At 34.4% G+C, this 26,194-nt stretch overlaps 1 protein-coding gene across 2 annotated transcripts in view; it reads left to right on the plus strand.

Moving 5' to 3' along the window:
- ADAM22 (ADAM metallopeptidase domain 22) overlaps positions 1–26,194 on the plus strand; it is a 171,256-nt gene that overhangs the window by 128,304 nt on the left and 16,758 nt on the right. The window contains exons 17-29 of one of the 2 annotated variants that reach the window (XM_058182816.1): positions 306–398; positions 2,614–2,694; positions 3,232–3,282; positions 6,443–6,506; positions 7,688–7,793; positions 8,789–8,911; positions 10,288–10,456; positions 11,949–12,054; positions 12,673–12,763; positions 14,302–14,319; positions 16,174–16,368; positions 19,047–19,147; positions 19,460–19,526. In XM_058182816.1, the coding sequence (XP_058038799.1) occupies positions 306–398; positions 2,614–2,694; positions 3,232–3,282; positions 6,443–6,506; positions 7,688–7,793; positions 8,789–8,911; positions 10,288–10,456; positions 11,949–12,054; positions 12,673–12,763; positions 14,302–14,319; positions 16,174–16,368; positions 19,047–19,147; positions 19,460–19,526 (1,265 nt within the window). The remainder of the gene's footprint in view (positions 1–305; positions 399–2,613; positions 2,695–3,231; positions 3,283–6,442; positions 6,507–7,687; positions 7,794–8,788; positions 8,912–10,287; positions 10,457–11,948; positions 12,055–12,672; positions 12,764–14,301; positions 14,320–16,173; positions 16,369–19,046; positions 19,148–19,459; positions 19,527–26,194) is intronic. The other variant, XM_058182817.1, reaches the window with a different exon arrangement.

The raw sequence follows: 26,194 nt of genomic DNA on the forward strand, positions 1-26,194 counted from the left end.
TTCTACTATTCTGTTTTTTGTTTTTTTTTGGTGGTCATGTATATCCATCCCATCAAGCCTAAAGAAATCTGGAATAATATAGGGTGCTGGACTAGAGAACCACCAAGGTCCCTTCCAACTCTATTATTCTAGGTTCTTTTCTGGCATTCTCTCTCATGCGATCAAAATACTGCCATTGTTTTCTTTGTAATCTGAAGTGTGCATTATGCCCAGAGTAGAGAGGCAAGTGAAATTTTGAATAGCAAGCATCTCAACAGCTTTCTGGTCAAACTGCAGCATATTTCACCATTGGTTCCGTTCCCTAGGAATGTCATGCTGAAGGTGAAGATTGCTGCAGTTCCTGCACTCTAACTGCTAACTCTCAATGCAGTAATGGACTTTGTTGTAGAAAATGTCAGGTACGTATTGAAATGACTTGGGGAAAACAAACCACCTTTGTTTTAAGGAATTATGAGATTATTTATTTAGCATATGGCATATCATAGATGGTCTAGCAACTTATATTGACATTTCATCTAGATTAATTAAATACAATAAAATATGATTGTTGAAAAGATCTATATTGAAATACCAATGTCTACGTTGTGACCCAGGCCCAAGTAGGTATTAGGAAACGCAGTCCATGAAAAAAAAAAAACTTTATTCGAACAGCTGAGAATTACTTCATTCCCAGCATAGTTCAACTCAATTAAAACAAATTCCTCCCAACATAAATTCCTCAGTCCTATCGCAAACCTTGGTCCAATCAGGCAAACTGTCAAAGGCCTTTCTTGGCAAACGTTCAGAAGTCACAAAAATAAATGCAAGATGTAGACGAAGCAGAAGACGTAGCTACCAACGTTGTTTTCCGGCAAAGCCCAAACTCTGTTGCTGGTTTCTTCTAAGCCTTATGGGAGGGGCCAATCATCTCTTGTCCTTTTGCTTGAGCTGCTCTTGCTTTTTGGCAGCTCTTCTCATGCGTGCATTAGGAACAGGCTCCTCCTGTTCCTCTGCCTCACTACTATCAGTCTCTGGAGACTCTGGAGTCCGCACCTCACTCCCCGATGGCCCTGGCCTCACCTCAGTCTCATCACTGTCTGACTCCGTTGTCAGCTCCGCAGGCTGCTGGCGGACCACAACAGTCTAGGCCATCTAACCATTGAAGCGCAGCATGTTTATATAAAAAAAATTCAGATACTGGACCAGTATATGCTCTCAGCTTAGCTGGTCACAAGCTGATCTACAGTTTGACATGGGACCCCACAGTCGTAGTATGCCCCATTCACACAGAGAGTCCCAGTAGACCCCATGTGAGGTGTGAATCCTATTCAGGATTGCCCACTGGCATTTTTTTGGGTGAGGTCATTTATATGTCTTCCTATGTCTGGGTGTGCAGAGACCCATTTTGGCTTTCCATTGGGAATCAACATTAAAGTAGTTGGGCCAGTGCTGTGCAAGAGCCAATGGGGGCTTCCCGGATTTGAATCTTCTGGCTGTGGTATGAAGCTAGTCACCTCCCCATGGTGCACCCTTGTTAGCATGACAGTGTGAAATAAAATGAACTAGCAACTGCTGTTCATAGACTTTCCTGAGTCTCAAAATACATGGCAACAAAAACAAAGAAGTGAGATGATGAAATGATATAAAAATAATCTCATTCAGTACAAAATATGTAACCTCTACCATACAAAATCAAGGATTTTTTTTAAACTTTTTGTTTCTATGTATGTTAGATATACATTCGTGTTTTTATATAAGAATTCAAGGAATTATATATGGTGTTTCCTCTTAATTTTTCTAAAAACAGGTCTGTTGAACTACTCTGGCCAAAAGTCATCCAGCAAGCTTTGGTTTTACACCAGTCTAATACCTTAAGCACTACACTACAAAATCGGCACTGGCTGTTTCTATGATTCTGTATAAAACTATGTGTTAACTGAAATTTGTTGACCTTGTAAACTATGTAGAGAAGATTTTCTCAACAATAGAAATTATATGAATATAACTCTCATAAATATAGAAGCATCAGATTAAGGAAGTTACTGATAAATAAAAAACTTGTAATAAAAGGGTAAAATTTGATCTAAATTAATTCATAAAAATTGGATGGATACATTTTAAGGCTGTAAAAGAAAAGAGCAAGCTCAGAACTGCCAAAACTCCAAGCCTTTTCTTTCTCTGTAAAATACCTTAAAATAATCCCCCCCGCCCGCCCGCCCGCCCGCCCGCCTGCCACGCAAATTGAAATGGTTTGCTGTTACGTCTGATCTAGTTTACCTTGTCAAGAGTAGATAAAGTTAGCTTCAGACAAGTGTGTTTCTTTAGGATTAAACAATTTAATTACACAAGAACTGAACTCTGGAACCACAAAGATTCTCTAAGTATATGATTGTTAATACAAATAACAATGTCAGCACTGTGTGCTGATCTTGTTGTTACAGATTGTCAACCAATAGATGGATTTTTTTAAAGACTGAAAATCTTAAACTGAACATTTGAGAATCATATCTTTAATTATGTGAGTGGTATTGAGAATCTCCAGTAAACTAGAAGTAATAACATTATTTAAGATATCTGTATTCAAACAATTGCAAATATATAGATGCCCCAGCGTATTAACTTTTTCTTTTTCAGTTTGAACTTAAAGGTGTGGTTTGCAGAGAAGCTGTAAATGATTGTGACATTCCAGAGACATGCAAAGGGGACTCTAGTCAGGTAAAGCTCATTAAAAAAAGGGAAAAAATATAATTTTTGTAGAAGTTTTACAGGTAGTCCTCAACCTAGGACCACAATTGAGCTCAAAGTTTCTGTTGTTGAGCAAGACATTTGTTAAATGAATTTTGTCCATTTTATGACCTTTCTTAACCACAGTAGTTAATTTAATCCCTGCAGTTGTTAAGTTAGTAACCTGGTTGTTAAATGAATCTGGCTTTCCCATTGACTTGGTTTGTGAGAAGGTCACGAAAAGTGATCCCATGACCCTGGGACACTGCCACAGTCATAAATATGAATCAGTTGCCAAATGTCTGAATTTTGATCATATGCTGCAAGTTGTAAATGTGAAAAATAGTCATAAGTCACTTTTTTTTCCAGTGCCACTGTAACTTCAAATGGTCACTAAACAAATTATTTTTAGTTGAGGACTACCTATATTTAATGAAAAGCAAGATTTGAGAAACTTTTAACAAATTAATTTTAGATATTACAGTTATCACAGGGTTGATTATTTAATTCATTCTGTTTTATCTTTAGTGCTCTCCAAATCTCTACAAAATAGATGGGTATTCATGTGATAATGAACAGGTATGTACAATGTATTTGGTTTTTATTATCAGAATATAAGGCAGACTGTATCCTAAGATTAAGCTGAGATTCTGCATTCATAGTTTTCACCCAAAGAGTCCTATCTCTGATTGATTTGGTACAATGGGAGCCTTCAACAGGAAACTGATACTTTCTTCTTACAATGAAAAGAATAAACATGTGACTTGAGTTTAAATATTGGGTCAGGACTGTCATGTTATTTCCCAGTTGCTGAAGACAACATTTCAGTCCTTCTCATTATTCAGGACCCCAGCCTTATTGTTTGTTCATTGTCTGAATCAATTCCACATGTTTATTGTTGCTTCTCTTTTCTCTTGCTAACCAGAATGCAAAATATATCTCTGCAAGGCCTGTAACCAAGAAAAAAAAATTCCCTTCATTTGCTAAGTGACACTAAGCTAACAGAGACAGTCTTAAATATGTAGCACTCATTACGCATGTTGGCTTTACAGAATCGATGCATTAATGATTTTTTAATGATTAATGGTATTTTTTAAAAAATCCCTATATGAAGAAAAATAAAAAAGCTGAACAAGTTGGACTTGTTGAAATTTATAACTGTTTCCGCTTAAGGATGGAAAGATAAAATGTATTTCAATAATAACCACCAGATGGCACTACAACTCTAGTAAATAGCTTCTCGCTTTGAGCTCATAGCCTGTGTGTTTCTGATCAGATGGGAAATTCTTGTCAAAGCCTTATCAATCAGCAGTTTGACCAAAATGGAATGTTAGAATTCATAACCATTCCTCTTTCAATATAAAAAGAAGACATCTCTATCAGCACTGTTCTTACAATACCCTTTTGAGATGACCAGAACCGGTCGGAAGCTTACAATGCTTATTGTGAATTCACAATAACACAAAAGCCTGCTCATTCTGCCAAATGATAGAAAGATGATCATCCTGCAGCTTGTCATCTGTTTTCAGTATGCTAGACTGTAGGAAGGAGGCAGGAAGGATAAGTTAAGTTGGTGCGAGAAGAGAGTACAGCCCAGATATGAGGGTTGTGTTAAGAAGTCATTTGAAAGACATTCTGACTTAACTGGCTCACTATATGTCTGCCCAAGAATTTACTTTTACAGTTTTAAAGGTTATATTTTCAATCCTGACCAGCACTGAAAATTTATGTTTACCAGGTATATGGAGCTTGATGTTCAGAAGACGAGATCTCATAGTCTCATTAAATTTCAAAGTTAGCTTACCATCTGCATAAACTCAATACCATGGATGACATTTCTCTTCCATTTTCCCCATGGATGCTCATCTTCTTCCAGTCAGTAGCTAAAACCTCAGAGAACTTCAAGATGTTTATCAATCCCAACAAAGCCAATGAGGTCTCTCATGGACAGTAGAGAGATATACGACCCCCTTTCTAGATCCAGTTTATCATAGAAGCCATCCCTGGGATGCGAATATACTGTCTATGTTAAATAGCCCAAGGATCTGAAAATGAGAAAGCCTAAATGACCATAAACGTCCTGGAACTATAAACAGCACGATTTCCTTTGGAGAAGTTCCCCCTAAAAAGCTGCACATCCTCATCTGATAGACCATGTGATTACCACAATTCACATCAGGAAGGAGGGAGATAGCAGACACAATGAGTGAAATTTTAGTGAATGGAGATCATTGGACCTCTGAAGATTACAATGTGTTTGAATTATATTCTTTAGAAGTCCAGTGATGGATCACCTAGTAGTCCCCATTGTAACAGGTTATGAAGATTGAAGAAAGAGTAGACATAAATAATCAAGACATAGAAGACAAGTCCATTCACAGCTTATCTCATAAAAGACAACTCAACCCAGGCTGCAAGAACTAGAAACTGAAATGTATTTGAATATAAGTAAGAACTGGAAATATTTTTTTCAAATGATTCAGAGGGACTCCATATATACAAGCTTATATAAATTAGCCTTAAAAAACATAAAATCTCTGCAGTTTATATTTTCTCGATCTTGTCCAAGGGTTTAATATTCAGCATAAGACTTAGTAACCACCAATCACATGATGGAGCAATTCATTTCATTTTCTGATCTATGGAACAGAAGCAGTGAATATTTTCACTGCCACCTGGCCCAGCAGTTGTTGCTTGGCACTGATGTTTTGTAGCATATGAGCACATATTTGTTATTGCTAATTAAAAATAATAATGTATTGCATTCACGTCACACAAGTTTTGAAGAATATATTGGCAGTCATGTTGTTGCTCTTAGGTGCCATATTGGGAATCTAGTTAGTTGGGATAAAAGAGAGTTTCAAAATACCAAAGCTTGAACTTCGGGACAATTATGGAATTTCAGACAGATTGCAAAAATATTATGAACAGGATTTGTTTTTTTAAACTGCTTTAAATCCATTGAACAAAAGACAGCTAAATATAGATAGGGTAATTGAATATCTCTTGAAAGCATGATACTGTTCTAAATTATTTGATATATTAAAGAAGGTAGTAATTATTAATTTTTTTTAAAAAAATCATCAATTCAAAGCTAAATGAGTTTACTGGCAGGAAAGAAGGTTACATTCAGTTTGTGCTAGGTACTTATGTTTCTGGGAAACTGCCCAACACTGAATTAGTAAGTGAGAGCACTCAATCCTAAATCCAATCAGTAACAGCAATTACAGCCGTTAGAGCATTTACAGTTCTCGTTCTGTGAATTTAAAAATAATTTGTTCTCAGTTCCACTGTTTTTTTGAAGAAAATGAAAACTTGGAGCCATAGTTCTTGAGTATGTTTAAGCAAAATAAAAGACACAGAAATACCTATGTATTCAGTGTCATCTCAGTTCCTCTGTAACAATAAGTAGAGAAAGGGAATTGTTTTCTAATTTTGTTGTATGCCACTCAGAGTTGAGACCAGGGACATAAAAATGAATTAAATAAATCACTTTTCTGGTGGATCTGGTGGTGTTTTGTTTTGAACATTTAAGCATCTGAAATTAACAATTTATTAACCTAAATAAAATTTTAGGTTAAGTCTGCAATCCTGAATCTCACTAAATGCAGTCAAACTGACTTTGGCAGCACATGCCTGAATATATTTACTTCATGGGTAGAAAAATAGATAAGCAATGATTGCTTACTGAACAAATATTTACAAAATATGGTGATTACTTTCTAACATTTTTCTTTAGGGCATTTGTTTTGGAGGAAGATGCAAAACCAGAGACAGACAGTGTAAATACATATGGGGAGATAGTGAGTAATATCTTGAAATTGTGTGCTTTCGCTTCTTTTGAAAACTCGTTGATTAGGTATTGAATATATTCACAGGTATGCAATGTATACGTACTGTATGTTTTTTCCCCCTCCCAAAATTTGGTACTTGGCGAGATTTCATCAGGACAATATTGTTCAAGAGGTGGTTTGGCAGTTCCTGGAAATAGTAAAAAGCAGTGAACTGAATGATCTGAAGATAGTTGAGACCCAGAACAAACCTGTTTTTTCCATGTCTATGACATTTTAAACCACTACAGGTTGGAGAATTTACTTTCAGGAACTGCCTAACTATCCAATGATCCAGAGGCAGGGAATGGAATTATCTGGAGTCCTCCATAATGTTCCATTTCTGAATTGATGAATTTTGCACATCCTTATCTATTGCATTTTGCCATTTTCTCTGAGCAACTGATGAATTTTGCTCTGTCTTATCTTATTTAAAGAAAATTTAAGAAACTTATCTTATCTAAAAAAGTTCTTGCTGTTCTTAGCATCATTTGGCTACCTTAGCAAATTCTTTCCTGATGCCATGCTGCAGTTCCAGGATAATTTTCATTATGACCTGTTCCTCTGTAAACTGTTAGGTGTTTTCAAGCCTTCATTAAGTGTTTTGGTTTTTTCTGTCTTCCATTCTTTTTAGCCTAATTGGAATTGTTGGCAATTGTGTTTTAGGTCTCCATTTTAGAATTTCCCTTCTCTTCAGTTCTTTTCCCCATTAGTTTTCCCTAACTGAGAACCTATTTATCTATGTTCTGAGTATATTAAAAGTGAGAGGACTTTCAGCCATCAGGTAAATCTATAAAACACTTTAAACTGGAGTAAAAAATAAATTCAATAGAACTAGATAAAGGATTTTCTCTTTCATTTTCTTTTCCTTTCAGTATTTCTGGCATTCTAACTATGGCATAATGGATCATTAAGTTGAATGCAAATAAAGATATCAGGTTGGCAAAGGCTAGGTTAGATGGCATCTTTTTAGATAAAAATTCTTGTGCGTTTTTTATGCTCTAGCAGTTTCGTATATTTTATTTTTATATGTCTGTAAGAAAAATAATTGAAGTATAAAATTTGTGGCATTAACACAAATACTTACATTTACAATGTTGAATTTCTAACTCCAACCACACATCATTATCTTTTTAAATATATTTTGTGTGCAGAAGTGACATCTGCTGATAAATATTGCTATGAAAGATTAAATATAGAAGGAACAGAGAAAGGTAGCTGTGGCAGAGACAAAGATACTTGGATTCAGTGCAAGAATGAGTAAGTTAAGCCCGCTTAACTTACATAAGTAAGTGCTTACATAATATTGTATTTGTCTTTGTGTTCTCTCATGGTTCATAAGCTTCTTTACAAAAATTCCTTTTCACTTTTAAACCTTTATTCTAATCTATGTAATGGTGATTCTTATTCTCACTGCATTTCTTGTAGCATATTTATTCCCCTAGTGCTCCTCTACCACCCAAAATGAATAATTATTAAATTGGATGATTAGAATCTTGTGACTTTGGTTACAGTGGATTTTGATACTCCATTAATGGCAGGTTGTGTATAGTTACTACGAATAGCTTTAAGATTGTACTTCTGAATACAGTTCTATAAAGTCCTGTAGCCTAGAGTGTTGCCCATGCACCTATTCACATCTTTTACTTTTGTTTACCAGAAAATGTCAGGCTTCCAGGAAATGAAGCTTCAAGATTCAGTTTTGCTTAATCTCTTTTTTCTTCTGCAGACTTTCAAAGTAGCATAGATCTAGTTTGCATTATTATGGAATAGGTGATAATTATTACTTTGTAGGGTATCAGAACTCTTTCAAGTTAATAATGAAAGAAAAGATCCACACTTTTATAAATGGCCAGAAGATGCACCAACTTTTTAATGGGGAAGAAAGGGAAAAAGGAATAGGAACAGCAAAATGTGTGTGTGTGAGAGAGAGAGGGAGGGAGGGAAGGAAGGAAGGAGAGAGAGAAGGGGGGGGGGAGGAGAGATCTTTTTGATGATGTCCTGTACTGCATAGCCCCCTGATTTGTATAGAACTCAGCCATAATCTGAATCAACATTGTTCACTGAAGATAATTCTGCAAATTAAAGAATTATAATGGGGATTTCAGAGTGAATAGCAAGCAGTATTGCCACAGTTAGATTCTTCTGCAACCTTTTTTTAAAAATTGAGTATTTCTTGGAGTAGGAAATTATAGTTAGAAATGTTTCTTTTAGGCTGTTTTTAAAGTAACAACTTGCTTAATGTTTCTTCCCAGAGATGTTCTTTGTGGATATCTACTGTGTTCTAACATTGTCTCTAATATTCCAAGACTTGGAGAGCTTGATGGCGAAATCACATCTATTTCTCTTCAAAATTTGGGAAAAACTTTCAATTGCAGGTAATCCTTGGCAACAGATATCTCTTTATTTCATGGCTACAATTTCTATGTACTTTTTAATCTTAGATTTAAAGAAAAAGATAAAATTAGTTATTTCCGCACCTTCTCTAACTTTTTATATTGAGTTCGCCTAACCTTATTCCTCCCCTCCCCCAAAATACTGAGCAGTTGACCAGTTGTGTTCATTGGTCTTCTTTTAACTAAAGTTAATTAAATTCACCATATTCCCAACCATCTAAATTATAAAGTACAAGTATATCTGAGGTAATGTTTCTCCTGACAAATTTAAATTTTACTTTCTGTTTCTTTCTTTTAGTCCAGGATTTTTAGTAATATATTCTGCATATAAATTAATTAAGGTGATAATATACAATCTAGGCACACTTCTTTTTCAATTTGGAACTATGTTGTTGTTCTAATTATTGCTTTCTGGTTATCCTACAAGTTCATCAATAGGATGGAGAGGTAGCTTGGTACAGTATACTCATATTTTTAACAACTATCCACAATTTGTGGTGTAGCCAAAGATCTCTATCAATGAAGAAAAAAATAGATATGTTTTGGAACTTCTTTGTGCTTTTTATTATACATTGCAAATGATGTGCTCTCAGGTGACTCTGCCTCTTCTGTATTTGACATCTGGAAATTCTCATTCTATATTTTGTTGAAGCCTGTACTGCAAAATCAAGCATTATCTATCTAATATGCAAGATAGAGGCAGTTGTTCAGCAATTTGAATATTCATTAGCATTGTCTAATTTTTGTATTAGAATTATATTTTCCATAGTTGGCTTACAAACTACAAGTAGAACTTTAATTGTATCATTTTGGAAGATTTTAATCAGTTTGGCTGGTGTTTCATCAACTCCTGCAGCTTTATTGGTAATACTTTCTAGGGTCTGTTTAACTTGATGTTCCAGAATGTGTGGCTCTATTCCAATGATCTTTACACATATTATCAATGTGATTTCTTTGTTTCCCTGTACAACTGAACTGTCTTTTTTGTATATTTTTCCTTCGGAAAATATTTGTCTTTTTTGTCTTTTATCATGCTCAACCAATCTTGTCCATCTAGGTGATCTGTGAATATATGTTCCCACAGTATAGCTCATAGCCTTATTGTAATGGGTTGCTTTTCATCACAGCAAGCTGACAATCCATGAAGTTGTCCTTCCAACCCTGATATTCCATGGACTGATCCATCTTGACTTCCATGGCCAGACAAGGTCAACTAGACACAGTGGCCTACTAAGACTTGTATAGATACAGATGGACGTAATATCTTAATATAGAATAATTTGGTTGAGTTTTTGTTCAAAATGATTTTCATTAGGTAAAATGTTTTCATTAACTAAATTTTCTTACTCTATTTGTAGTGGTGGTCATGTGAAGTTGGAGGAAGATGCAGACCTGGGTTATGTAGAAGATGGGACACCCTGTGGTTCTAATAGAATATGCTGGGATCACAGATGTCTCTCAATGGATACTTTTAACTTCAGTTCTTGTCCTGGAAGTACCGATGGCTTTATTTGCTCAGGACATGGAGTAAGTTCAGTGTTTTTGTCTTGAGATGGGGGAGTTCAAATGTGGAAGAAATATGACTTATTTATTCTTTTTGGATATTTAAAGAAGCCCAGTAATGCACTAGTAAATGGATGAAGAATAATGATTCAAGTGCCTTTAAGCTGAGCTCACTTCCTAGTGATTACATTAACCGGTACCCAGTCTATATAGTTTTCTTTGCTCAGTATAGAAACAGTTGTTATGGCCTTTTTCTATGATCTTTTTTTAAACTATCCAATTTAGAATATAACCCTGGGATTTTCTTCAATCTGCAGTAAATCTTCAGCACAAATGAATCTTTCTGTCCCTTGTAGACAAGATATGCCTTTAAAGACATTCCAAAATAAATGGTGTAAACCTGGGAGTCATCTATTAACAATTTGGATTCAGGCAGTAGTTCTAAAAACAAGAGGGGAGCTTTCAAATGAAGATGTGAAAATGTGCATAATTGTGTTTGCATGCATGCATGTTCCTTTGAAAAAGTTTATTTCTGACTGATCAAGAGTGTCTCTTATAGGGAGTGATAATTTCAGCATATTAATTTTTGTATTGCGCAGAAGAGAATAACTTTGCCCCCATAAACACTTTCTCCCCCCCAATATCCTTAAATATGCTATTCAGTACCCCTAGTTTATATTCCCTTCTCTTAAAAAAAATAGTTTGCTGGTTAAACTAATAAGATAAGCAGTTTAGAGGAAATAGTGGTTTTTGTTGAGGCCATTACTTTCAAAATACTTACAATTTTCAACATCTGAGAGCTATAGGAGCCATTACATAGTCATAAGCAGGAATGATTTTTTTTCTGATTAAAAAAAATAGTGGAAGCCAAAAAAGGAGATGCTCTGGGTTTTTAATATAAAGAAAACTTTATATTACATAGCAAACTCTTGAAAACTTGCCACCAAAATGTAGTGGAGAATCCTGAAGAAGCTCTATAGATTCCTATAATGGGAGTGAAGGCCACATGAGGACCATGAGTTAGTTTGGTTTAATGGTTAAGGCATCAAGCTAGAACTGGGAGACCTTGAGTTCTAGTCCTTTTTTAGAAATGAAAGCCAGCTGGATGACTTTGGGCTAGTCAATTTACTCACAGGACTGTTGTGGGGAAGATAGGAGGAAGAAGTATTAGGTATCTTAGGAAACTTATTGGATGACAAGCGAAATGTCTTCAAAGAAAACCAGAAAGTCCAGCTGCCTTTTGAAAAATCTTTGGGACAACCATGACCTGGATGACTTGAGAATCTCCATAGACATTTAAGTATTAAGTATGTTTGCCTCCTTGAATCATTTATAAAAATAATAAAAATCGGATGTAAACAAACAAAATGCATTGTAGCTTATCCATCCATGGTCAACTGATTAAATATGGGCTATTATAATATGTTATTTAAAATTCAATACTGTAGTTTCTTAGATTCCCAGGAAACATATATTAGGATTCTTCTGTTTTAAATTTGAATTATGTCCTTTGTAGGTTTGCAGTAATGAAATGCAGTGTGTCTGTGAGCAGTTATGGACAGGTGTAGATTGCAGCAAGCGTCTCATGAAACCAATTATTGATGGAAGCTTGCACAATTCAGGTGTGTTATATATATTTTGTGGCAATGTGACAATTCATGTGAAATGCCTTGAACATGATCTGTACAGAAATAAGGGTACTGATTCTTCATTTAGCATTTTAAGGAAAGAGTTCTCTATCAGATTGTGATCTTGATCAGATATAGTCTCACTTACATTGTTACATATAGAATTAGAAAGAATAACAACCCATAACAATTTTTGATCCTTGCCAGCTTGAATCGGTGTAGCTCACTGTTCACTTAGTTTTTTTTTTTTTGTTTGTTTACATTTATACCCCGCCCTTCTCCGAAGACTCAGGGCGGCTTACAATGTATAGGGCAATAGTCTCATTCTATTTGTATATATTTACAAAGTCAACTTATTGCCCCCCCAACAATCTGGGTCCTCATTTTACCTACCTTATAAAGGATGGAAGGCTGAGTCAACCTTGGGCCGGGCTCGAACCTGCAGTAATTGCAGGCTTTGTGTTCTTAATAACAGGCCTTACCAGGCAGAGCTAAACCGGCCCTGAATTTCCCCCCCTCAAAATTTTACATGAAAAGAAAAAAAGATTGTGCAATTTTAAGTGGGTTTCTCCAATAGTAATGCATTAAATTCTTGTTTTTGTTTTAATCTAGGTGTCACTAGCACAAATATTATTATTGGTGCTATTGCTGGTACAATTTTAGTGTTGGCTCTTATTATGGGAATAACAGCATGGGGTTACAGGTAAGTAATTTATATATAGAGGGGAAAAAAGTAAGCTAAGAAATAAACTAATGGTTGGTAACGTGTTAATTGAGAGTAAAAAAACAAACAAACCAAAAACCATTGGTTTCACCAGTTAGAAAAAAAAGTAAGAAAGCAGGAAATGTAATAATTTATTTTTTAATTAGATTTAAAGTTCTAGTTTGTGAATAAATAAAAAAATCTTCATTTTCAATATACATCTATTTTTAAATAGATCCAATGAAGAAAATATTAGTGGAGAATTAAAGAACTGATACGATCTTAATTTTAAAAGTATAGAAATCTGTCTCATTGGATGCAGAGGCATAGAGTGCATTGTATTTTGATCTAAAATTTTAAATTCTGTATATAATATTAAAACTGCTATACAATTTTGAAAATCATACTGAAAATGTTAAGAAAAAACTCCTTTCTTGATGTTACCAATTGAAGCTGATTTACAATAGTTTCAAAAAGGGCACAAAACCCCTTTTATATAATGTGTAACTAACAGAATTTTCTGCAGAGGATTATTGAGACGAAGATGAGTGAAAGAGAGAGAATAATTCTATTGACAAATGACTTTCCAGCAAATTATTTGGGCCTAGTCCTGAAGTTTTACGACTTAAAAGAAAAAGGGTTGATCCATGCAGAACTGCTAAGCATAGCTAGCACTTTAATTTTCTGAAAGTATCAGAATCATATCATCCAAAAAATGTGAGGTATATATGTGATACACACCCACACCGCCACACACCATGTGCCTCTGAAATATCAGTTGTTGGTAGGGTTTTATGTGAAGTTCTGCTTTCCCAGAAGTATTTGTTTTGTCATTGTGGACATCTAGAATTCCAGATTTCTAGAGCTCATAAATAACAGTCATGGTGCATGAATCTTTGGTTTCAATAGGTTTCTTGCATTCAAGGTTTCTGAATTCCACTTTATGGAACCACTGAATTCCACGCTAAACGTCTCTTGATACGTACCAAAGGAAAACTGTGATTTCTTTAAATTTAGGAAAAATGAAATTGTATGAGTTCATATTCTTAGTATTTGGAAATTCTCCCCAAAAATTGTTGTTGAATATAAAATTGAGACTCCTTTGAATGCACTTGTCAAACAGAAAAAAATGTGTCTTTTAGTTTTTCATGACAGCAGCATATTGTTTTTAAATATAATAAAATTAGATTCAAAAATCAAATCTACTAGCATTTTCTTTTATATAATGTAAATTTTTGAGTTTGGTTCCTTAGAATTGCTTATAAGAGTGAGATCTGATCTCAAACAACAAGTTCCTATATAAATTCTCATCTTGTTCCTGAAGTTCTCATAAATTTCTAAAGCAATTTTTTTGGTGTGCGCATGAGGGGAGGGAGCAGGTAGATTAATGGTGTAAGATACTATCATATGAAAATGTAAGATTGCCTCCTCCTTCTCAGAGATTATGGGATCCAAACATTTCTTTAAAACACTAAATACAATGAAAGCAAATACCACGTGATAACTCATTCTTTGTCTCTCTTCCTTTCTCTTGTAAGAAACTATCGAAGACAGAGGTATGTGCAAATAAAGTATGACCACATTGACTCAGAATGCTTGAAATAAAAACCCCTGTTTCTTACGTATTTGGGGGTATGGATATTTATAGACATTTGTGTGAATCAAAGTGCCACATATCACCTTTATGTTGCACTGAAAGTCCTGTTTATTTGTGGACTTGTCACCAACAAATAACCTAATTTAATTGACTTCTTTTTAAATTTTTAGTACTTCCTTCCCTTGGGTTTATATTTTCTATTATAATTTTTGTTCCTTAGATATCAAAATGCTGAATATTTATCCCTAGATAGCCATCCACAAAAGTATAATATCTTAAACTTGCTAGTTGTTAAGGTGCTACTAGACATTGTAGGTAATAAAGACAATTTCCTCTCAAAAACCAACTAGCCAATTAACTGATAAGGTAGTTAATGACTTCTCAAACATTTTAGATTATTAGGACTTCTAAAGACTTTCCTGTTGAATATATCAATTTGCCTTTTACAAAGTTAAGTTACTGATTTTTATAATTTTTTAGATGGAGTCAATTTAGATAGTGATATATGATTTAACTTCCAGCTGGTATCCATCATGTTTTTTTCATGGCTTTTTTTAAAGTCAGAGACATGTAGAATAAGAATCAGATATACTATCTTCAGTCTGATCTGATTTCATGTCTCTACCCAGTGTAACTTCTGAAGTTGCATATTGAAGGCATTCTTCCATTCACTCTGGAATGTTGTGTGCAAAAGAAAGCTTTTATATAGAGAAACAAATGTTTCTTTAAGAAATGAATATAATTTAAAATAGGCCACTGAGTGAAAACTAATTACAGCGATCACTGTAACCAATAAGACTGCAAAAATATAGGGAGAAAAAACCCAATGAGTTTGCAAAGCTATTATTATGAAAATTGCACCATTTCAACCTGTTTTCAATCCAATAAAGTTCTAAACATCCTTTATGGTTTAAGCATTAAACTGAATTTCCCTCAGGAAACTACCTCAAATGCAATTGGCTTTATTAATATTTATTGTATAATTTAAAATACTATATCACCTCTTTCTGAAATAACATCATTTAACTTTTCTTTGACTGCATGGAAAATTCAAATATGTTTCATTGCAATTTCTGTAGTGTATGTTAATATTTTTTTTTTAAAAAAAATCCTCAGTGTTCAAATGAGTGTTATGGACAGAAGTCTGGAATATATTTTATTTCTATAGCTATGAATTTTTACAAACAAAAAATCCTAATGGTTCTGTTGCTAAGGAGATTGGAAGAGTATTCTTTGTTGCATTTTTTTTTTAAAAGGTGCAGGTGATCTCTTTGATTTTGAGGACAGGAAGCATAGAAGGCTCTCTTGTCACAGCCAGATACTTATAGGTAACATCCATACAAGATTAAGGAATAGCAAAACTTTTTTAACAGTTTATATCAATTATCCAGGAAAGGATAATTGGAGGGAGACAAAGATGTCTGCAGTCAATAAATGAGATAGAAGCAAGAAAATATATGTTTCAGCAGGATTCATTACTCCATTTCTAGGGAAATTTAATTTGATTTCATAAAATTGTCTCTTTAAATATAAACAAGCTTAACCCATTTCATTGGTGCATATTACACGTAAACATTTTAGAAATGCAAGTTTAAACAATTATGTATTTTAGAAATACATTTTTGTACTATAGAATATATGCCTATTTTCCTCTATCACCTGTCTTATTTGTGTGATTGTGAGATAAAATAATTTAACCGCTTGCTAACTCTTTTTTCTTGACTGGAGAGAGAGGTAGTGAGTAAGTCAATGTATTTTCAGCCTATGCATGTATTCTGTTGTTACTGACTTCAAAATGTTTATTATGCTTTAGACAAATTCCTCAGGGAGATTATGTTAAAAAGCCTGGTGAGGCCGACTCCTTTTATAGCGACATGCCACCTGGAGTCAGCACAAACTCTGCATCTAGTTCTAAGAAGAGGTCTGCTTTTCTGTCGCATTTTCAGATTTCTACCTGTTCCATCACACATTATTCCATTAGTCAGAACCTTTCATTGTTTTGCAGCAGGTTTGGTTCTTTCTTTCCTTCCTTCCTTTTGTGGGCTGTGTTGAAATTCCTCCATCTATGATTACTGATTGTTGCACCACAAATATTGATGAAACTAAGCTTCAAGGAAATTTTAGATTGTGAGATTATTTCTGATCCTACTTCAAAACAAAACAAAACAAAACAAAACAAAACAAAAGCCACAGGAATACTCAGCTTAACTGGTTTTTTTTTAAAGCTCTAAAATGTATGTCTTTCAAGCTGAACTTGTCTTCCACTGATAACACAGACACATCTAACACTAATTAGACATGTCTAATACTAATGCCATCTTCATTTTCTGCTTGGAAGTAGTTTATTTCAACTTGCTAACATGTGTTCAGTGGTAATTACTCTGTTTTCATTCTTGTATTCAAACAACACTTGAAAAGATAGGATGGAACTTGGCATGGGATACTGTAATATTTGCATCCTGCACTGTAGCTCCTCATTGAGTAAGTGGATTATCAATTCTGTGATACCATGAAAAGCCAAAGAAACACCAAAATTGCCTTTATTTTATAGCTTGTTCAAGTAACCAAAGATGGAGGATTTTTTTTACTCATACTTTTAACAATTGTAATAGATGAAAAAACCGTTAAGATTATACGTGTTGTATGTTATCACTACTTTGCTGTTTTCTGTTCTTATCTTACCTGGCATTTCCAGTTTACATTTCACATCTTTACCAATCATTTATGTTTAGAGCAAATCATTTGGTTGGCTTATAAGATATATATGCACAATAATGTTGCATGAAGTAGAATGCTACTTATAACCAGCTGTCCTGTAAAAAGATTGTTCTGTTACAGATCAGGTCACAGAGATATTCATAAATCTTTGATTCTGCTAAAATAAATTTAATATTCAGTTGATTATCTCCTCTTGCAATATTTAAGCAGTGAATGATCAAAAAATCCCTTGGCTTCTTCTGTGAAAGGGAGACTAAAGGCAGCAACTTCAAATATTATTCTAGATCCAGAGTGTTAGGCTTAACTAGAAGGATTGAACTGGATATCGCTCCATTTACTGAAAAAGATATATTCATTATTTCAAATTATAAATTTATCTCTATTTAATAATAATAATAATAATAATAATAATAATAATAATAATAATAATAATAATAATCAGATAAACTCATTTTGATATCTTCCTTCTTTATCATTTTTAGTAGCAAGAAGGATCAAAATGTTTTAAAGCTTTATAAGTGACCAACCACCATTAGAGTAGCATAATAATAAACAGACATCAATTACAATATATGAATGTAACTTTATTAAAAAAAGAAAGAGATATAACCGATTCAGATTATTTTTTTGGTGGTTATTCAAATGGGAAACTGAAATGGACGAAGAAAGATTTTGTTATTTGAAAATGTTATAATAGTCTCAAATTCCTATTTTGCTGGAAATATTAATCTGAAGTACCTGGAGGACAGATCGGTGGAAAGCTGTAGTAAAGAACACATTATAGTGTTAAAGTAGTCATGTAATTAAGATGTTTTCCTTTATTAAACTTCAGTAGGATCTTTCTGATGGATGCCTATTTGAAAAATAACACTAAATTACTCCTGAATTGTTTAACAAAATTGACTGATGTTAAATATTTTTTTAGAACCATATTTGAACAGTGTGGAGTGTTCCATTCCTGAATGTCTCCAGAAAATAAATTGAGAAATCTTTGGAATATCTGTTTCCTAAGATTTTTTAAAACAACTTTTGCAGGGGTCCAATGTTTTGTTCTTCCTATGAATGGTTGACTGACTTTTAAAATGGGCATTACTTAAATATTATGTATTTATTATGTGTCTTCTACTATTTATTTCCAGTAATTCCTTCTTCAGTGATTAGTTCTTAAGAACATTATAGTTTTTTTAAAGTTTGCATTTTCTGAAACATACAATAGCTGAGCTTTTACTTAGAAATCAGAATATTAATACTTTTCAAAGTGTTTTATAATAAGGGTTAGTTTCAGCCTTCTCTAGTTATTCCTGAATTTCTGCCTGCTGGTTGTGCTGGCAGAAATTCTAGGAATGGTAGTTGAGGGACTGGGGACCAGCTGGCTAAGGAAGGCTGGCTTGATCGTTGTTTCTGATAACAACACTTGGTATGCAGTCCTCCTATATCTTACATTTTGCCATGTGGGCAACCAGTGTTTATAGAACAACAAAACTCATGTGTAATCCTCAAAATTTATATGCAAGAATCCATTTTGACTTTCTAATAAGAATTCTCTGACCATTGCCTATAGGTTTCTATGTCACACAAAATGAAGAAACAGAGTATCTAAAAAAGAATGGATGCTCCCAATTTACTTTGCTCTCTGAGTCGTCTTACTGCTTACTTTGGCCCTCAATATATTATTCTGTACAAATACTATCCAGAAGGTTTCCTATCCTAATTTTATATTCTGCAGAGTAAACAAAGCTTAGTATAGCTTTTGATGCCCTGATGTCCCCTAGATATGTTGGGTGTGCTTGAGATGAAACAGGACATGTGAAATCTAACCTACATTGCTAATTAATTTTGGTACATGTTTGAGGATGTTCAGGAAGGCTTTAAGTTTCCTCGGCCTCATATGTAATTTAATAATGGGATTATTGAAAAGCCAACATGCCAAAACCAACCATTGCATATTGATCTTGCTCTTTATTCTAGGTCAAACGGCTTATCTCATTCATGGAGTGAAAGAATCCAAGATGCAAAGAATCTTTCAGACATCTGTCAAAATGGGAGACCAAGGAGTAATTCATGGCAAGGTGGGAATTACTCTTGCTTAGCATGACAGATTTCAATGAGTCATGATTATCTAAAGAAGTTAGATTGTTCCTTAGATGGATTAGAGCATAACAGAATTTTAAAATTTTGATGTTCTGCCTCTCTTTTTTCTCTGTTATCAAGGATTTGGCTAGATTCTAAACTGACCCTAAGACAAAACATAGTTTGATTTAAATGGGCATGGCCTGAACCTAAAAACATTGTGTATGTATCTTTAGGGCTGCTGAATGCCTGAATTCCAAAATTATTATTTACTATTATCTTTTTTACTATGATGTTTTGATCTCTTTCAGGTAATATAGGAGGCAACAGAAAGAAAGTCAAAGGCAAAAGATTTAGGCCACGGTCTAATTCAACTGAGTAAGTTTGGCCTTTTAGTTGAAAAAGGAAAACAGAAAAGCTGTCAAGCTACATTTTGTTTCCATTCCTTCTTTTAAATATTTGATATGGACCCTTAATACTTATGTTTTGAATAAAGTACCTGCTGGTACATAGGGTGGCAAACCATCTGTTATCCCTTTATGGGCTTCTTTATTACACAATTGTCCAAACACTGCTATTCTTTTTCCACTTAAAGCATTTTGTGTCTTTAAGTAGGAAATCAGAGTTTTAGTTAAGGGAGAAGGCCATTTTCCTTTTGAAATACTCTTGTTATTTGTCCCCTTATTTCCCTTATTTCTTGTCATCTCATCTTTGGGGGAAATAAATTTATTTTAGAAATAAGAAAATCTGAGTGAGGAATAATTATTTAGCAGCTCCTGGAGACCTCTGTGCAGAAATCAGCCTCTGGAATTCCCAAGACATTATTTGTTATTTTAGGGCATTTTTCCTGCAAAAAGGCACAATAGATGGTCGATCAATTGACATTTACTATATTGATTACCCATTTAATCTTGTTCTATAATGCTGAATCCCTAGACACATTCACCTAGGTTGCTTCATCATTCTGAATAATGGCAAACAGTATTTTAGTATTCTGCAATCAAAGTTGGTTCTTGATTGATTTAATGCAAATGACTATTCAGTATTGTCGTGTAATAGGAAAAAAAGTTAGTCAGAAATCATAGTTCAAAATTTTTCCATAATGTTTCCAAATAATTATTTGATAACATTATAGTGACTTTTTTTGGTAAAGAAATAAAGTATATTGGGGCAGGGTAATCTGTTAAAACCACATTGGGAATAATTTCAAATTGTGAATTTCTCTTGTGATGCTTCTTGAAAGATTTTAAGAAATCTTCAAGCTGCTTTGTTTTTGGAACTCTTTCTATCCTGTCTGTCATTTTCTCCCATTAGTTATACAGTTATAATACATTATTTAGAACAATACAAGACAACCATTTCAGTGAATGTTATTGATTGTGCAGAGAAATTTTTATTGTAAAAATAACCCAAATGTGTCATCTCAAAGACAATAATAGTTGGAGATAATGTTTCACTCTATAAAGATTTTTTTAAAATCACTTGTTTTGAGTTCCGCTTATCAGAAGTGGACAGCAAAAATGTAGACTGGAAACAGCAAGGAGATACTGAAACATAATTTTTCACTGTCTGGCTTTTTGGAATCCAGTTCTGGTAGCCCTAGTTTGGGCAAATCTAAGATGTCAATACCAGTATCAAACTAGGCAATTCATATGTTGTGTGTAAGGATTTAGTTGCACTACTTTAAATAATTTAATCTAGGTATAAATGACTAAATGCTCCTCTAATAAGCTAACATCAAAGCTGTTGTTACTGGATTGAAAGGTACAGCAGGTCATCCATACCTCTGAGAAATAAATTCCATAACCTCTGGCCATTCTTTGCAGATGCGTATGAACTGTTCCCCAATCCTATTGGCTATTTTGGTGGTTTTATTTTAAGACAATGGTTCTTTGATAAAGCACTGGATGACTTTGAATATTATGATAAATCAAAGATTGGGCAGAACTTTTCTCTGCCTTAAACATTTTCTTCTAGATGTAAGAATTCAATTGTTTTCATTTCTAGTTTCAACAAGCTGTAGTATGCGGTTGCCATATTCAGAACAAACTGTAGTTTAAGAGTAATCACATTTTCTTCAGCATAGGATACTCAGCTGGTAATTGAACATGGATGAGAATGCTTCCAGATTCCTCTTCAGAATTATAGCAGTGGAGGAAACGGGCAGCATGAAAGTAGGGGAAGCAGCTTACCCTTCACACAGTAAAAATGCCTTATAATATGATTGACTGCAGTTAGTGAAAATACCATCAGATCTCTCTTTAGCATTTATGAAGTAGCTATAGGAACAGAAATATATTGCCTTGATGACTGCAAAGGCCAGAGTTATAAAGCAACCATTTTTCTTGCATCAATACTTCATTTCTTGGTGTATTAGTGAAATGGAAGATCATTTCTGGCTAGGAAAAACAATTTCTGCAGTGGTTTTTCCTTTGTTGGGTAAATGTTGACCCTAGTAAAATATATTTCATTCCAATGCCTGCAAAAATAAATGGGTGGTCATATAGATTGTTCACCTATGAAAACCAGAACATTTATAATTGCATAAGAGCATGTGTTAAAGCATGTCCCAAGTATTCATACTGGCTGTCTGTTAATTTAAACTAACTTTACCATTAGATGTGCATCTTCCTCATTGTTATAAACTATATAGACTTTGGCTTAGATTTTCTATTATATATTGTGTTTTTGCAGCAGGGTATCCCATGCTTCTGAGCCTGGGCTTTCCCACACCAATCAAATCCCACCCCAAGGCATAAGCCAGGGGGATTCTCACCACTCCCAAACAGGGAATCGGAATCACAGGTCAGTTTCAACTCCCTTTCAAGTTTGGCAGCCACTTTTACCCAAAGTTCCTTTTCCAAAATTTTACTGTGATGAAGAATTTTGATTGCTTGGAAGGTCTTCTGCTGATGGCAGTGCTAGCTAAGCCCTGTTCCTTGCTGGCCTGATATATAATTTTCCCCGTCCTACACGATTGTAAAATCTAGGGTCCTTGCATTATTGCATGTTGTGCTCAAGCCAATTAAAGCCATTGATTTAGTTTAAGGCATTTCACGCAAAGTTTTACCATCTGATCAGACAGGTTATTCTAGATCAGTGTTTTTCAACCTCAGCAAATTTAAGATGGGTGGACCTTAACTTGTAGAATTCCTCAGCTTACATGGTTCCTGGGAAATTCTGGGAGCTGAAGTCCACACATCTTAAGTTTGCTGAGGTTGAGGAACATTGCTATGTATCAATGATGACTGATGCACAATTACCCCAGAGATGAATTTCTAACCTGTTTTAATTCTGCAAACTAGCATGATATTAAATTATAAGTGCAGGTTGATCAGTAGGATTAGAAAAGTTAAATGGTTGTGTATGAACATGCCTCATAACTCGGTTGTTTAAACGGCTGCATGTTTTTGTTGCCATGCTAACTTTATCTTTTTGCGTTACAAAACCCAGATAAGGAGTGCTTCATGTTTTATCAAATGAATCTTTCCAATAAAATATATAGATTGAAGGTTTGGCATTTGTTTTTGCATCTTGCCACTCCAGTGGCAAGAATGAGCACAGAATGCTCTGCTGTGTGTGCCTTTCCTTTCCTAGCAAATTGCCCTGTGGCTATACTTTTAACTTATACTTTTTAATTAGCAACTGAGCTGGAAAACATCAAGCACTTCTGTTTTTTTTAAAGCTATTGTTAATTAGATGCAGTCATGGCTGATAGAAAACTGATGCTATGTTTGTGCTTACGCGATGGGAGTGGGAAGGAATGTTGTAGTTTGGATGGCTATTCTCCTAATAACATTGGAGCGATGTATTTAACAAACTAAGCTAGTCTGGGTTTGATTTATTTTAAGAATGCAAATTCTACTAAACTCAACAAAAATGGTGGCAGGTTTATTTATTTATTTATTATTTATTAAATTTTTATGCCACTTGTCTCCCCAATAAGGTGACTCTTGCCAAAGGTTTTAAAATATGGCCATCTAAAGGGATAGGAGAATGATGAGTATGACATGAATCTATGTTGAGATAAATACCTTGTCCCTGTTAGTTTTAAATTTCAACTCACTTGAGTTCCAGGTATCAAAGTAAAGAGCAAGAAACCATGAGATTTCTAATCCAAGGTACTTAAAGAACATTAAATTGCCTTTTTCTGTGCTAAATTATGAAATGCTCCTGTATAATTAGTTACATTGAAAAAGCAATTAGGTCCTAAGTAAATGTTTTCACTTTCTAATGGGTTGCATATGGTAGTGATCAGCAGCATATTTTGTCTACATGCAATTTATGCAACAATTGGCTAGCTTTTTCATGGCTGCATAGCAGCGTCCATGTTTTATCTCTTATGTAGGGGTAGCTTGTATATAGAAGAAGACTGTTCCAAATGAATAATCCTACTGATTTCAGAAGAATTCATTTGTGAAATCAGTGAACATAAAATTCTAGTCTATCTAAATTATTGTATTATTATTTAGTATCTTTTTGGGATACTAAGATATATGCCCTTACTTAGTAATCTAAAACTTGGACACCATATTTATGATATATTAATTAAATGGCTAGCAACAATTAGTAGTATATATAGCAGTACTAATTACCAGACAGGAATCAGCTATTTTCTTAAACTTTTCCATATATTTTTCTTCAGTGACATAGAAAAAATAAAATATTTGGAGTGTCTAGAGAACAGCTGTCATATAATCCAGGAGAAATTGATGCTTAAGAAGGAATTCTAAGATTGGATCAGTCAAAGAATCCATATTTGGCAAACGAATAAGATTTTCTCTTTCTTCCTACATTAATTTTATTCCTAGAAATAATACAAGGAAAAAGACACACACACACACATACACGTATTGTCAACAAAATAAGATCAAGGCTTCTTCCTGAATCTAATTTGTAAATATCCAGGTGCTTATACTTAAGCTTCTATGACACCAAATGAATAACCATTTGTTATACTCATAGAGGTTAAATATATGGCTTTGAAATAACTTGGTTAGCCTGTTTAGGAGAATGCCTATAGAGCTATAAATAATGTTCACCTTGGAAGGTTGTATAGAATTTTCATGTTATGCTGTTGTGATGCACTGCTTCCTATTCTGGCTACTTGTGATTCATTTTTCTCCACTCTCTCAGAGCACTAAGTAACATTAAAATCGGCTTATTATGAGTTCTTTTTTCAAGTTTTAAAAAGTGGATAGTCCTTGTGTTGTCATGGCCTTTACACAAGGACAGATTCATGGCAAGTAAATAGAACATGTTAATTTCTAAATGGATATATTCTATAGGTCTCTTTGTCTAGCATTTGCACTGAGTTATAGTCCTTCATTACTGAGGGATAAAGGCATCCTTTCTGAGCTTGTGCTGTGTGTTCTCAGATATTTCTCTATTCTTCTTCTGCTTTCTTTGTTCCTTCCATTGCTTTTTGCAGGTATTTAAACCCATGGTTCAAAAGAGAATATAATGTAGCTAAGTGGGTAGAAGATGTGAATAAAAACACTGAAGGACCCTACTTTAGGTATTTTGTGAATTCATTCTCTCTACTCTTTAAGAACGGCTTAAGCATACACTAGATATTATGTGAGCCCTCTCTTGTATGTTCCAATACAAGTAATTTCTTTTAAGATGTCAAGGGCTCTTTGTTCATTGCTGCCTTTTGGGGGCTTCATTGTGCAATTACAATTCTTTTCTGAATGCCTTAATGAAGCCTTTTGAAAATGATGCTCACAGTGCTTGCATTCCCATCACCATCTTTAGCTTTCAGCAGCTTTCTCTTTATTTAATGCCAAATAATGTTTTAAGGGCATGATCAGAGTCTTCAACTGATCAAGTAGCATCCGTAGTTTAAAATTAGTGCATTGGAGCCAATAGCTTTACTTACAATGTGCTTAAGGTGCAATTATATTTAGAGGTCAATTCCATTTGCAATAAACAAACCAAATGTTTGAGAAGACATTTAGAGCATTATGCTATTATCTTCCAGTTGCTTGTAGAAAAGAAAAGAAAAATGTGCTAAATTGCAGCTGTGAGTGGAATTTTATCTTAATGCTTAAAATAGAAATACAGGTAGTCCTTTCTTAACAACCATTTGTTCAGAGACCATTTGAAGCTACAACTAGCACTGAACAAATGGTACTTAGCACCTGAAAGTTATGCCTACTGAAGTGGCCTCACAGTAATGTAATCAAAATTTGGCCATTTGGCTGTCTACTTAACAACTGTAGAGTGCATCAACTCCCTCCATTCACTTATCTCCACCCCCCATCTCTACCCTTTAAGCTGCCCTGCATAATGGTACTTCTTGGCTGCAGCCACACTAAGGCTGAAATAGAGGCCTGGTCTTCAGATCTCTATTTCATGCCCTGTGTTGCGGCCAGCCACCCTAGGGTCACAGTACAAATCCCCAGCTCTGCAGGCCCTGTGCCACCAACTAACTTTCCCCATCTTCCTCTCACTGCTGTTGAGGCATGCCCTAAGTGAGGCAGCTGCTAGCCAACCAGGCCTCAAGACCACTACCGCTGTTCTTGCAATGCTTTTGAAAGCCTTTTGAGGTCTTCCAAAACATTGTGAAAAAGCTGAGATTGCCATTCTCCAAATAGCGCACCACTCTTGCAATGCTTTGGAAGGCCTGAGAAGTTTATGCTGTCCTGATAGCTCTAACTTTAACTTTCATGTAACAAAAAGGGGGAGTGGCTTATTTTTCTGCATATGTTTTATTTCGACAGGCTTTGTTTTCTCACAACAGAATCCATATTATTAATTATTTTTATATGAGCATTTGCATATTTAAAAACTAACCATTCCTTTTCTCATCTTTAATAAATGTTCTATCTAGGTGCACCAATTCGTCTGTTCACCATATATGTTTTACCATATAATGTGAAAGTATACATCCCTGTGAAATAAGTTTACTTTGATCTTTGATACATTTATTTTTAATCTTCTTCATCATACAAATTAACATTTAACTGCAAATCATCAAGAGTCTTGTCCAACATCTGTGAACAAAAGTGCATTCACAAAAGTGTTCCTAAGCGATATACATC

Source organism: Ahaetulla prasina, chromosome 4, assembly GCF_028640845.1.
Source record: "Ahaetulla prasina isolate Xishuangbanna chromosome 4, ASM2864084v1, whole genome shotgun sequence".
In the NCBI taxonomy this organism is placed as follows: domain Eukaryota; kingdom Metazoa; phylum Chordata; class Lepidosauria; order Squamata; family Colubridae; genus Ahaetulla; species Ahaetulla prasina.